This window comes from Falco cherrug, chromosome 10, assembly GCF_023634085.1.
Source record: "Falco cherrug isolate bFalChe1 chromosome 10, bFalChe1.pri, whole genome shotgun sequence".
Classification (NCBI taxonomy): domain Eukaryota; kingdom Metazoa; phylum Chordata; class Aves; order Falconiformes; family Falconidae; genus Falco; species Falco cherrug.
In genome coordinates this window covers 805,825-818,113 of record NC_073706.1, presented here as the reverse complement: position 1 = coordinate 818,113, position 12,289 = coordinate 805,825, and the positions used below count along the sequence as shown (strand labels likewise).

Here is a 12,289-nt window from a genome sequence, read left to right as displayed (position 1 = left end):
TAGTTTGGGGTTGGTTTGGGGTTTTTTAATTATCATTTGTGCTTTTGGGATTGCTTTTCTTTGTTAGATACATTGTGCTTTAGAAGTCTCCAAAGCCTTGTTGGAGATTCAGTATTGGGGTCAAGTAAAACAAATGAAAAAAACCACCAAGGCAGTTTTTAGATATTCAGGCATAAGGACTGGATTTGTAATGATACGTTGTGTTTGAGTTTGCAGTTTTGTGAAGAGCAAATAGGAGTTTTTCTTTTATATGGGACACTTCTGAAAATATTTTCAAAAGCTGGGCTGGGAACGTACGTTTTAGAGTTGCAATCCTTTTTTTTTCTGTTCAGCTTTTAACGAACCCTCGGCAGTGCTTCAGGGGTGGAGCCCTGGCAAATGACTTTTTGTTGTTGCCATCTATTATCATGGTGTTTCACCATCAATTCTGTGGTGTTTTAAAAATGTAATTTCCCAGATGAGTAGGGAAAGTGGATAGACATGGGCTTGCACGTGGGAAGTGTCCCTCTCCAGCAATTTGACATCTCTAATATGACTAGTAGTAGAGCTTTCAGAAAGCAAAAATTGTACTAAATTGCTTTCTTTGAACTGCCACTTAAAGACGTTCATGCACCCTATTGTTTTATATCCGCCTCATTGCCCCAGTGCTGATGTGGCTGTGTTGGGGAGTTCCTGCTGCGGGGGAGACACCGACATTACTGATTTTTACTGTTGGATATTCTCCCAGTTTAAATTTTGGGTAGGAAGAACAGTGACTCTTGCCCTGTGTTGCTTAGTCTGTTTTTCTTTTGTTATCAAGACATCTGTTTTTCCAAGACAGTGCTATGTGCATTTACACTGAAGAGTCTGATCTTCTAACAATACAAATTTTAAGGGGTTTTACCATAATGACACAGATATTACCTGTTTTCTTACTTTTTATACGTCTATTCCTTGTGGACACTGTAGCAAACTTCAGGTACTAAACTGATGTTAAAGCAAAGCCACAGTTTTGTGCGCCACCGTCCCAAAGGCTGTAGGGTGTTTAAGGGCTGGTTGGAGTACAGGCAACGTGACAGACAGTGAGTTCATACGTTATGTTGTAATGGTAATCCCTAAACCAGTGGCAGTTTCTCGTGAGAGGTGTTGTGTTGAGGTGTAGATACTCCCTCTCAACAAAGGTGGATGTGGGGAGGGTAAAAAATGGATAGTAAAAAGATTAGGTATCGTATATGAGAAGGAGAGCTGTTTATTGCAGTGAAGACTCAAAAGGGCACCTGATTTGTATGTGTAAAATCACTATGAGAGAGAAAGAAGGCAAGTCAGACTTCTCTTTACATCATCTCCCCAGAGATATTTTTTTTTCCAATTCAGTAGAGGTGTAACTGGGCTTCACAACATTGTCTTCCTTTGCATTAGAAGATACTGCTGTGAGAGGTGGTTGGGTTAAGGCAAAATTTTACATGCATAATAGGTCCAGATTAGTATTTTTAAGGTTTAGAATTAATAAAACCTAGAAGATTTAAAAGTAGTAAATTGTCTAAAATGGAAGTTAAAAAAGTGAGAGGACCGTAGCCCTTGTCAGGAAGTTTCTCTACACTTTTCTTCTGCAGGGTTTCTTTTTAACTTTCCTCTGTCTTAGCTGGTGCAGGCCATAATCAGAAAGAGCACTTGGCTGATGTGGTGCTTTGGTATGTTAGCATGCTGTGCATTGAGAGAGACGGTACATGAGAGAATTTTATTCTTCGGACCCAGTATTTACTGAGAAAAATGTGAGATAGCCATGCCTTGTCAGCAGGTATGTACTTCTACAGCAGACTTTAAAATTATCTTTTTCTCTTGTAGAACTTGAAACAAATGCTCCAGTAGTTGCTGGTCAAAGGTAAGGAGATAGCTTGCGTAGATTCAGAGTAGATACAGCTTTCATGGGAAGAAGTCCCTTTCTCTTTGCTGCAATTGCACAACTTCTGCCACTGCTTTTCATTTTCTTGTCCATACTCTTTCTGTCCTGCTAAGAAATTGGGCTAGCTGAATGTTTCAAAACATAGCTGAAATGCAGAATGTAAGGTAAATTTTTCCCAAGTTTGTCTTTTGGGCAGTGTTTCCTCTTATCCCTTCAGGCCTGAACGTTTCACATTCTGGAAGGGTCTTGATGGTTCCACTGTTCGATATTTTCTAAAAACAAATCAAAACTAAAACCCCAAAAGCCTGCAGCTTAGCCGTCATGTGAATTTTTTTATTTTCTGAAAGTAAGTCTTTTAAGGTTTGTTCTTCCTCTGCCTTCATGACTCTTTTCTCCAGGTTTCCTCAGTGTTTGCGTGTTGACACTTTGCCGAAACCTGATAGGAAACCAGATAGAAACTTCATCTTGTCCCAATTAAGACATTCTTTAATTAAAACATCGTATTTCAAATCACTTTGATCTGCCAGAAGCAAATACAGTTTCCAAGATCTATTTCTGTTAGATTCTAACCCCACCAGGCTCTTAAACTCAGTCTAGGCAGCTGTAATGACAGACCTTTGTAAGGTTTTTATGTAACTGAGCTGGCACAACTGGTCAGGTTTCTGATGCTGCCCTCGTCAGTGGAGTGACCCCCTAAGCCAGGGCAAGAGGTGCAGTTTGCTCATTCTGTTCATCAGGGAATGAGGCAGTTGTCTTTTGTAGGGGAGGGAAGGCAATACACTTTCTCAGATCAGGAATGACTCTGAAATGAATATTTAACTGTATTTACCTTCACATGGATTGGGATTTTTCTAGTTGTATCAAAGAAACTGAAATTTCACAAGTTTTCTTCAGGGTAGAATTCTTCTAAAAAGCTGAAGGCGCGATGCTTGGCAGATTAGCGGAATCTCCAATTGAAATGTCCTTGCATGACTATTCCCCAGACTCATTCAGCACATCAAATTACTGCAAGTGCATTTCTGTTTGTTTTTTTTTCTGGACTGATGCTTCTCTGAGCAAGACCAGAAAAGAAGGAAAGTTTTCAGGCAAACTTAATCTAGTGATGGCTGGTACTCAGCAGTCAGCTTTGAGCTCCTGGAGTTAAAATGCCTTACAGTACAAACCTTAGAGTTTGTACTTACAGCCTACAAAGCACTAGAAATACTTTTACTTGGGCCAACTTGATTTCCTCCTGTAAAAGGAAGGATGTGTTGGTTCCTATGAGACAACCCAAGCTATGGATTAGTCACTAGAATCTGTAGAAAAATTACTGAACTTTGGGTGATGAGACCTGTTTGTTTACCTCCAGGTATCTGAAGCAGGTGGCTGCTGTTTCAGCTGCCTGGGTTACTTAGCAGAAGACCAGTCTGGGACCTGTTTGGAGGATTCAGTTACGGATTGCCCTGTAGTACTGACTTACAGGGAAATAGATTTCAATATTTATTTTGTATCTGAGACAATCCATGTGCTTCCATATTCTCCTCTACCATGTGTTTCCTTGCTTGAGAATGTTTGTCTCTCATTGACAAACTGTGTTTTATTTCAGATGACCGTTACATTAAAAATACAAGTATTTGTAGTAGTTTTTCCCCTCAGAGCAGAACTTCCTCCAAAACAGGGACACTGTTATGGAACCTCTGTAACGCACAGGGCTGCTCTGTGTGTTCTCAGTCTGTTCTCCGATTAAGGCAGCTTTTCTTGAAATCTTGCAAGTATCACCCATAGGGCATGAATGACGTTTTCTTTCTCCTTTTCTGTTATCAGCAGAATAATTTATTTGATTAATTACCTTTGAGTTCACAGGAGATAATTTTAGCATATTCTTCAGAAACCACTTAGTCATTAAAAATTGTCTGGAATTAATGCATTAAGGAGAAAACATCCAGACCTCGAGATGAGTTTGAGAGTGATAAAATAAAGGAAGAGTTTAATTACAAAACGTAGCTTTCCATGTGTTGCCTCAGTGACAAGCAACACAGATTTCCATACTACCTAAAATTATTTTTTGTAACAGAAAAAGCTTTCTGTTATAAAAAAAAACCCAAGATTTTTAACTTCAAGCTTTACAGCTTAAAGGAAGTTTTAAATAAGCCTTAAGCTTTTTAATATGTGAAGAAATCACTTGGATCAATGGAGTGAGTCTTCTTCGCAAAAACAAAAGCTGGCATACTACCTGAAGAGTTCATAATTCCTCCTTATGTTCATCTGCAATTTCAACTCTGTGTTCCCGTATCGTAGCAGTCTCTAATGTAACTTGTTTGCTTTTCCTAGACTTCAGTAATGGTGGCACCTGTGGAAAGCAGAGCAGACAATTTATAATGCATCTAATTTCTTGGTCTTCTAATGTTGAAAATATTCTCTTTGAGGACTTCCCAGTTTTGTATCCTCTGATAATTTTTAATAGAGATGGACTATACTCTGGCTTACTCAGGTCATTCTTCATCTGATAAAACTTCTGGTATCTCTAGCATTTCATATCTTCAGTGCTAATAGTCCGGAACTGGTACCTGTGTCGGTCCATCCTCCAGCTTGTCTGAGTTGCATAGAAAAACATAATTCTTCTTACACTTCATCAGAAATATTTTGTCCCACTTTATTAGTAATGAGGCAAAAGAGAATTGTGAAAAGTCTAAAACTTCAAATAGAAGAAATTCAAGAACAGAGGATTCTGCCGCTTCACAGGAAACTGTAGAGAATGGACAGCGCAAGAGGTCCTCCAGGCCAGCATCTGCATCCAGCACTGCAAAAGGTAAAATGCACAGCCATCATTTCTCTGGAGAGGGCAGGAAGTAACATGCTTCCCCACATAATAACCCTTTCAATAACTGGCTCATAACCATGGTTTACAGCTTGTAAATGTTGTGTGCTTTTAACTCTAGTTTCAATGATTTAGACACAGGTTGGTGTTGAATTATTTACCGACGTCTGTGCTGGCAGTAAAGCTTGTATGAATTTCCCGTTGTTAAATTTGTGGAACTTGTTTTCTGCAGTACTCAGTCACATAGTGTTCAGCGAGCTTGCCTAGTTGAAGTTGAATTCTCTTGGCAGAAACATTTTGCCATTAAAAGGACTGTACTCAAGTAAAAAAGTGACTTTTTTTTTATTCCCCTGAAGCCTGAAAGACACAAGACAAATGCTTAAGTCTTCTCAAGTGCACGGTCAGCTCTTGCGAAGCCAAATGCTGTGGTTCAGGCATGCTCAGAACGCTGTCTGGATGGCAGCCTGGAGCATCGAGGAGTGCTGTGTGCTAGCGCGCAGAGCCTTGGCTGTTTTTTCCGAGAACGCATGAAATCCTAAAGTTACAGATATTAACCCATGGCATTAGCAGCTGCTGATGTGCCTTATTTCTACGCAGGTTACAATCTTTAACAAAGTATTCAGCATTTGTGTGATACATGTAATCGTTACCGGAATGCACGATCTGTGGTGCCAATCTGCATTTCTGAAGCTGTGTCAGCTCCTTATGTTTAAGGGTCAGAAAAATTCTGATGGACGAAAGTTGTGCGAGAGGGTAGAGAGAGATCGTCAAGAGGCAACATTCAACCAATATTTTAAAGATAACATAGAGAACAAAGAGATATATTAATATAGAATTATTACAAAAGGAAGTCCAGTTGAATTCAGCACCCATTTTCCATACTGAAGATACTAAACTTTGATGGTAAGAATATTTGCATTTTAAGAGTTTCAGAGAAGACTTCCAGCTATATGTAATTGTGCGATGACTCTTAAAGGTTACACAAAGGGACCTATATGTTCTGCACTTTTGTGGCTGCTGAATTTAGTTAAATTTACTTCTTGTGGCAGGATTGTGCAGAAGAATCTAAGTCTGTATTGTAAAAATAAATTATCTTTCATGATTGTGAAGAAAAGTTTGAAAAATGTGAAGCCAATGTAAAGTTGATTTGGTGATACTGTCCTGAGTTTGAGGGAATCTGAAACGTATGACCTGCCCCACATACTGTGATGAATAAACCTAAAGATGACAACCAGTGGCACGTCAAATTCTGAATATGTGGGAACATGGAAGTGCATCAAATTGAAATGATACCAGAACTCACTTAGGGCTTTTGTATTGACTGTGTTGTTTACCTCTGTAAGTAAAATCATTGTTTTTAAAACATGCAACTGAAACTGCCACAGCATCTAAGGGTTTTGCTTGAAAACATGGGTCCAGCTTACCGTGTAGTGCCCTGGGCTTCGATTACCTTATCTCCATGCAAGCAACTGCCTACTTCTAAGTTGTAGAGAAAATGAGCAAAACAAGGCTTTCTTACGGAAGAGGGCAGGCTGGAGGATTAGTGAGGCAGCTGAAGGCGTGTAACGAGGTCTGCCACTTGTGCCTACTCTGTTCTACATTTTCATTAGTGAATCATAGCGTAAGAAAGCACATTTGTTTTGTGTGTCCTGGCCTCCTTGTAGACATCTACGGTTATGTTATCTGTGTCTTGAAAAACTTGCTAATCCATGTTAAAGAGAATGTGGAACTGGGGGGAATTACCTTTTGAGGTGGAGGCTGATTAAGGTTGTTATAAAAACAGCAATTAGGAAAAACCTAAATATAGCAAGGAGAGAGAAATAGACTTTGGCCAGTTTATGTAGTAATTCCTTTGCTAAGCGTCAGGAAGGAAGGAGGCAGAAGGATAACCGTAAGAGGGGAGGACACGCTGAAAGCCAGCCCTTGTCCACATGTACGCAGCATGCTGCAGCGTGCAAGGTTTAGGTAGAAGCAGGCAAGGGGGGTACTGGTGATGCTCACAAGGTGCTGGGGACTGGGACAGGTGCTGACCACTGACATGTTCATTCTCCCAAACACGGAGACTTCAGCAGCAGCAGCAGGGATGGCTCCAGCTAATGCTGCTGCTGACCAAGCTACCTAAAGTAGCGTTGCTGCTTGGAGGGAGCTCGGGTGACTGGAAGTCATGCCTGTTAAGGTGTTTCACTTCTGAAAACTGGTACTGTATTGGATTTTCACTTTTTGGAGTATTTTTCCAGCAAGGGCTGTTTCAGCATTTACTGCAGCTTTGAGTATGTTAAAATTTGAAATGTTGATTTTTTTAATATTTTTTTTAAAAAATACGACATTTCACAGCCATGGAGTTGTACTGTTGCTTTTCTAGTTTTGGATGTCATGGAAATTTTTTCCCTTTTGATTCTTAAAATACACACAGCTCTAATAGCTTTTGGAAAATATTGTGAAGAGCCAAAGATACATTGCCAACATTTAAAATCACATTTTTAAAAAATCTGAAGATGCAAATACCCTTGGTACTTATTCTTTTCCTTTTTTGTTTTGAAATGGAAGCTTAGTGCCTTGGTAAGTGCACTGAAAATGTCATCTGCTTTTGCTGTTGATTCTGCAAGTGCTTCTGGTTGTTCTGCTGCAGTGCTGTATAGTATTTTGTATCTTTCTGCATAAGCTGTTTTTCTGTGAATCGTAATGTACACTGAAGAGACTTGTTTTCTAATGACCTGAATTTCCAAGGACTCAAACAACTAGATTCTTAACTTGCATGGAAGCCTCCAAAGTATCTTCCTAAGTTGTTGGTTTTTTTATAACGCCGTCTCTGTGACGCTTGGGTCTGACTGACGTAGTTTGTGCCCTGCGCTGTCCCGCTGTTGCACGGAGACTTCCTTCTGTGGTATGGCTGAGCAAGTGGGAATGTGGGAAATGAAAGTTAAAGAGCAGTTGAAAATGCACCGCTCTTATTTTTAAGGCGGTTATATTAGGACTTCGTAAATGTTAAACTCACAGCTCTGGGAGATAGTGCCCTGACAGAAGCTAGGGGGAACTTTGTGCTGTATCGCTGCCGACAGCTGTCGTCAGTGGAGAGGGTCCATTTGTGTTACGTCCTGTGAAGAGTCACTCCCAGGTCTGTGGAAATCCTGATCTTCAGAGGTTTCCACTCTGGTGTGACGTTGGAAAAATAAAAGGGCAGTCTGTGCACCTCTGGTGAATGGCTTACCGACTTCGTATCCACGCTTTTTTTCTTCTCTTGCTTTCAGAAACGAGTGCCAGTGCAATGCAGTCAAAAAGAAGAAAATCCAAGTAAATTACTGCATGGAAACATGAAACTTGTAAATAAGTGTGAATTTACCAATAGCAATTTTGAGCTGTGATTTTTCTTTTTTTAAATAAAATTCTGTACAGTAAGTCATTTTAATATTATACTGTTCCCAATAAATGATTTTTTTCTAAGAAACAAATAGATATAAAAACTGGGTTCTTTTAAAACCCCCTGGATTTACAAAGTGAAGTCCAGGGTTAGCACATTAGGTTAATGTGTTTGTATGAAATGGAAGGGGAGAGGAAGACAATTTGTAAATGTATTTGTTTCCACTTTTCATAAACAAATTAGAATACAGGGTTGTCATTTTTAGGTATTAAAATAATGTATTGTGCTGTTGTTTAAGTACTGTATGTGAATAGCAGTAAGGGGGTTTATAAACAAACCCAATCTTGTTTGGAAATGTAAATAATTTTATTATATAGTAGATCTGATGTATTTGTTGTAGAAATGGACCAGTGAAACAAAAAATAAATAAATTTAAGGGTTTGTATAATGTGGAATCCCTCATGCTCTAAATAAATGTTATTGTCCTATAATTTGGGTTGTATTATTATTAGCAGCTACAACAGCATCATTCCAAACAGGAAGATTGAAGGGATTATTTAGAGCTCTAGGCCTGCAAGCTCCTTATATGGAGCTTTAGAAAGGAATTTGTTTAACCACAAACCAACCGACTGATGCAGCTGTTTTTGCAAAGCAAGAAAAAAATGCAGAGGCCACCCTCCTGCCCACAGGATCTGTGCAATGAGTGCGTGGGGAGGAGGCCCAGGAGGCAGCACTCCCCCCAAACAAAGCTGCTCAGCAGGGAGACACAGCACAGAAAAATGCCGTGATAAATGGTTTGAAGAATTTCTGAAATGCAGCAGCCTGAAGTGTATTTGTCTGGATACCAGTACTGCCATTGGCGGGGCCAGTTCGTGTGTACTGCAGCAGAAAGTAGGTCAGCCTCTTTGTTCGGGAAGTTCTCACCGCGAGGAGCTGAGGAGCCGGTCTTTTCAGATTGCTTGTTGCTTTGTGCACAAATAGATACTTTCACCTTTTTTCTTCTCTTCAGGAATTTTTAAAATACATTTATATTTATTCAGTCTTTTTGTTATACTTAAGTTAGTTGTCATTAAATATAAATTGTCACCTTTTAATGGCAGAAGTTACCTGTTTGAGACATCCCAGCCCTTGGCCCCAGCTCATCCGTAGGATGCTCTGAGCCCTTCATCACCTCAGAGGCATCCCTCTGCCTCTCGGCCACGAGGTGGGTGGTGAGATCATATTGGGCTGTTGTGTATGTGCTTGGAGGAACAGCTGATGCTGTAGACATCGGCTGCTGTGGGACTTTTCTTTCTCCGGGCAGTCAGCACCTGCTTCAGCTCTTGCATTCACCTGCTCAGTTTTAGGGTTTAGTAACAGGGAGGGCAAAAAAAATCCCTTCCAGTGACTCGGCCTGCACCAGCCCCTCCCCTGTGCACCCGTGTCTTCAAAGGGGACTCCTCACTACCGACTGACAGTTACAGCACTGACTTTTAAACGTTTATGTTAAAAACAAAAGCTTTTTGCAAACAGGTTTACTTGCAGGCTTGAGAGGAATACACACAAAATAGATTTTAAATATATATTTTTTTTTTTATTTCTTGTGGGGTTTCTTTATATTAGATTTTTTTCAGTCAGAAGACAGCGTTACAACTTAACAACCAAAACCATGTTACATACACACTACGTAACGTATTCCAGGCAGTCGTGTCCTTCAGTCTGTTGACACACGGCAAGTGTTTGAACAGTGTCCTACAAGAAGGAGACACCCTTTCTCTGCTAACCTTGCTTACACCAATTTAACACGTAACACACAAAAGGGATGTATTTTGTTAGCTTTGAGTTTGGGATGAGGTTTCAGTCCTACAGCACAGGTGATGTAGAAAAATGTGGGGCGCTTTTATTTCCCTCTTCTCAGGATCCCGGGTGAAGTTGCCCATTGTTGTAAGGCGTTGGGCAGAGCTGGGCTGACAGCTGCTGCGTGAGCACCTGCCCGCGGCGCAGGGGCTGCCGGTACCCGGCGGGGCCGTGGTGGGCCGGGTTGGGGCCGGGCACACTGACATTCTCCAGCACAGGTTAGGGAAGGCTTAAAGGCAACCTCTTCCGACTGAACAGCACGTTCTTCTCGTTTTGCTTGAAAGGAGACGCTGGCTACTGAACAGGCATCTGTCCTGGCCAAGTGCTGGCGCTCGTCCTGCCGCTGCTGCTCGCTCTCTGTGCACAAACCAGCGAGGAGCTGGAGTTTAGGCTGAGCTTTTCAAAGCTGCCTAAGAGATTTAGCATCTGAAATGCTAAATGCTTTTTAGCTAAAAAAAAAAAAAAAAGCTAAATGCTTTTATAATTCTGTTAGGCTTCTCTGAAAATCCTAGTGCCTACTTTTAAAACAACGTAAAAACACAGAAATATCGAAAACTGACTCCCCAGTTGTCTCTTGCATAGGACTTTTAACTATAGTTCACTGAGTTATTCAAGTTCTGCAGTTGTGTTATAAAAAGATGACAAACTATGATAAAGGGTGAAAGGCACATGTACAGTCAGTCCAGGAGATCAACAATGCGCACGGATGAGTTTTATAAGCAGAATACCTAGGGCTGATACGTACAAATAACATGTTGCAGTGCTCAGTGGCTCTGTACAGATACATTTATGATACAAGAGAAGATATTACTGTTTTACTGTTAGGCCTTGTGCTGTGCTCTCCTCCCTAGATTTCCCAAAGCATAAATGTGTCATTGTAAAGCTGAGGATAAGATTTCAGTGGGATGTGGGTGTAGCTGCTCCTGGCTTCCCCAACACGGACGGGCAAGGTGGATGTGAAAGAGTGGAGGAGCTTTGGGCTCCCCTGTGTGACCCATCTTCAAGCAACACTTAGAATGTACCATGCTGGCTTCCCCCTGCAACTGCAAGGAATAAAATCTTCCCCACTCACAGGTGATCAAATATGATCAGTGTGGAAGGTAGAGGGATTTTTGTGGTTTGCTGTAACAGTACCAAAGCTTTGCAGCAGTGTTTCCGTGCTCCAGAGCACGCGGCAGCAGCCCTCTACCAGAGCTTTGTGCTTGCTCTGGGTACGGGGCTGGCAAGGCAGCCCCCCAGCCCCCAGCCAGCCCAGGAGGATTTAGCTGAGAGTGACTGTAAGGGAGGGACACCTGCGTGTCACCTCTCCGTACAAAAGAATTCAAAAAAGGACCACATGTAAGTGCCACCTTTGCTGTTAAATGGAGCTGCTCATCTTTGCCACCCTTCTCCCTTTGGGGAAGGCATTGTGGGTTCAGTTACTGACAAATGGTTGAAGATGCACCGATGAATGGCCGCAGGGGTCCTCCTGCCCAGGCTGTAGCTGCCCATGGCTGGCGAGCGCTCCCACCGCTGCCATCCCGGAGTCCAGTGGAGGAGAAGGCAGCATCTCCGACGGGCTCGAGAACACCTGTCACTGACCAAGGAGCTTGCCAGCCACGCAGAGCCTCTCCCACCGCTTCATCCAACTTCTGTGGCCACATTCACATGACCCATGACAGAAGCTCTGGTCATGGTAAGGAGAGGAGGACTGAGCCCTTGAGGATGCTGGGAAATTATTCATGACTTTGACATTGTGTCGAGCAGACCTGAGAGAAATGGGTGGAGGTGGAGAGCTCCACCTTGATGAAGACAACTCCTGAGGCGATCAGCCCCATTTAAGGCCCTTTAATGTCCCCTGGGATGGAGAAGCTTCGAGCCTGGTGGGTGTCTCTCCTCAAGCTCTGGTCCCTGCCAGCAGCTGCACCGAGGCAGTCACTGGACACAGTCCTGTGCTGGAGAAGGACTTGGGGAAGCTCTGAGGGCTGGGGGTTGTTGCTGGGGTACTGGTGCATCCCTCCCACCACCAGCCGCTGTTTCTGAGTGCAGGCAGCGAAGGAGGCGCAGGGAGCTGGAGGCACAGGGACAGCAGCTGACAGCCCCTGGTGGCTAGAGTCACGGTGGCCACCAGCTGGACATGGATGGCCTCTTGTTTGAAACCCAGATGCTCAGGGAAGACTCAGGCGCTGCCATCATCCCATCCCCATCCCCGGGGAGCAGGACTCAGCGCTGCCTTCAGGCAGGCGGCAACAGGCAGAGCTGAGAACCATTTTCCTTGACTTTAGGTGTCCTGTTGCTTTTTACTGGGCGTTTTCTAATTATTATATGGTTTAATCTTTGAGGACTCACTTGCTTTTCAATAAATTCACCTGAAATTTAATTTTCACTTTATGCAGGGCACTGAAACTGGTATTTATTCTCCACAGCAGCAATTGCA

At 42.3% G+C, this 12,289-nt stretch overlaps 1 protein-coding gene across 4 annotated transcripts in view; it reads left to right on the top strand.

Annotated features, from left to right (window-relative positions):
- NCOA6 (nuclear receptor coactivator 6) overlaps positions 1-9,078 on the top strand; it is a 46,155-nt gene extending 37,077 nt beyond the window's left edge. The window contains exons 14-16 of one of the 4 annotated variants that reach the window (XR_008734298.1): positions 1,825-1,861; positions 4,604-4,670; positions 7,928-8,085. Coding sequence is in view for 3 of the 4 variants with exons in the window: in XM_055722972.1 (XP_055578947.1) it covers positions 1,825-1,861; positions 4,522-4,670; positions 7,928-7,974 (233 nt within the window). In the remaining variant the exon portion in view is untranslated. Of the gene's footprint in view, positions 1-1,824; positions 1,862-4,192 lie in introns of all 4 variants that reach the window. The other 3 variants (XM_055722972.1, XM_055722974.1, XM_055722973.1) reach the window with 3 other exon arrangements.
- Positions 9,079-12,289: the final 3,211 nt, after the last annotated feature.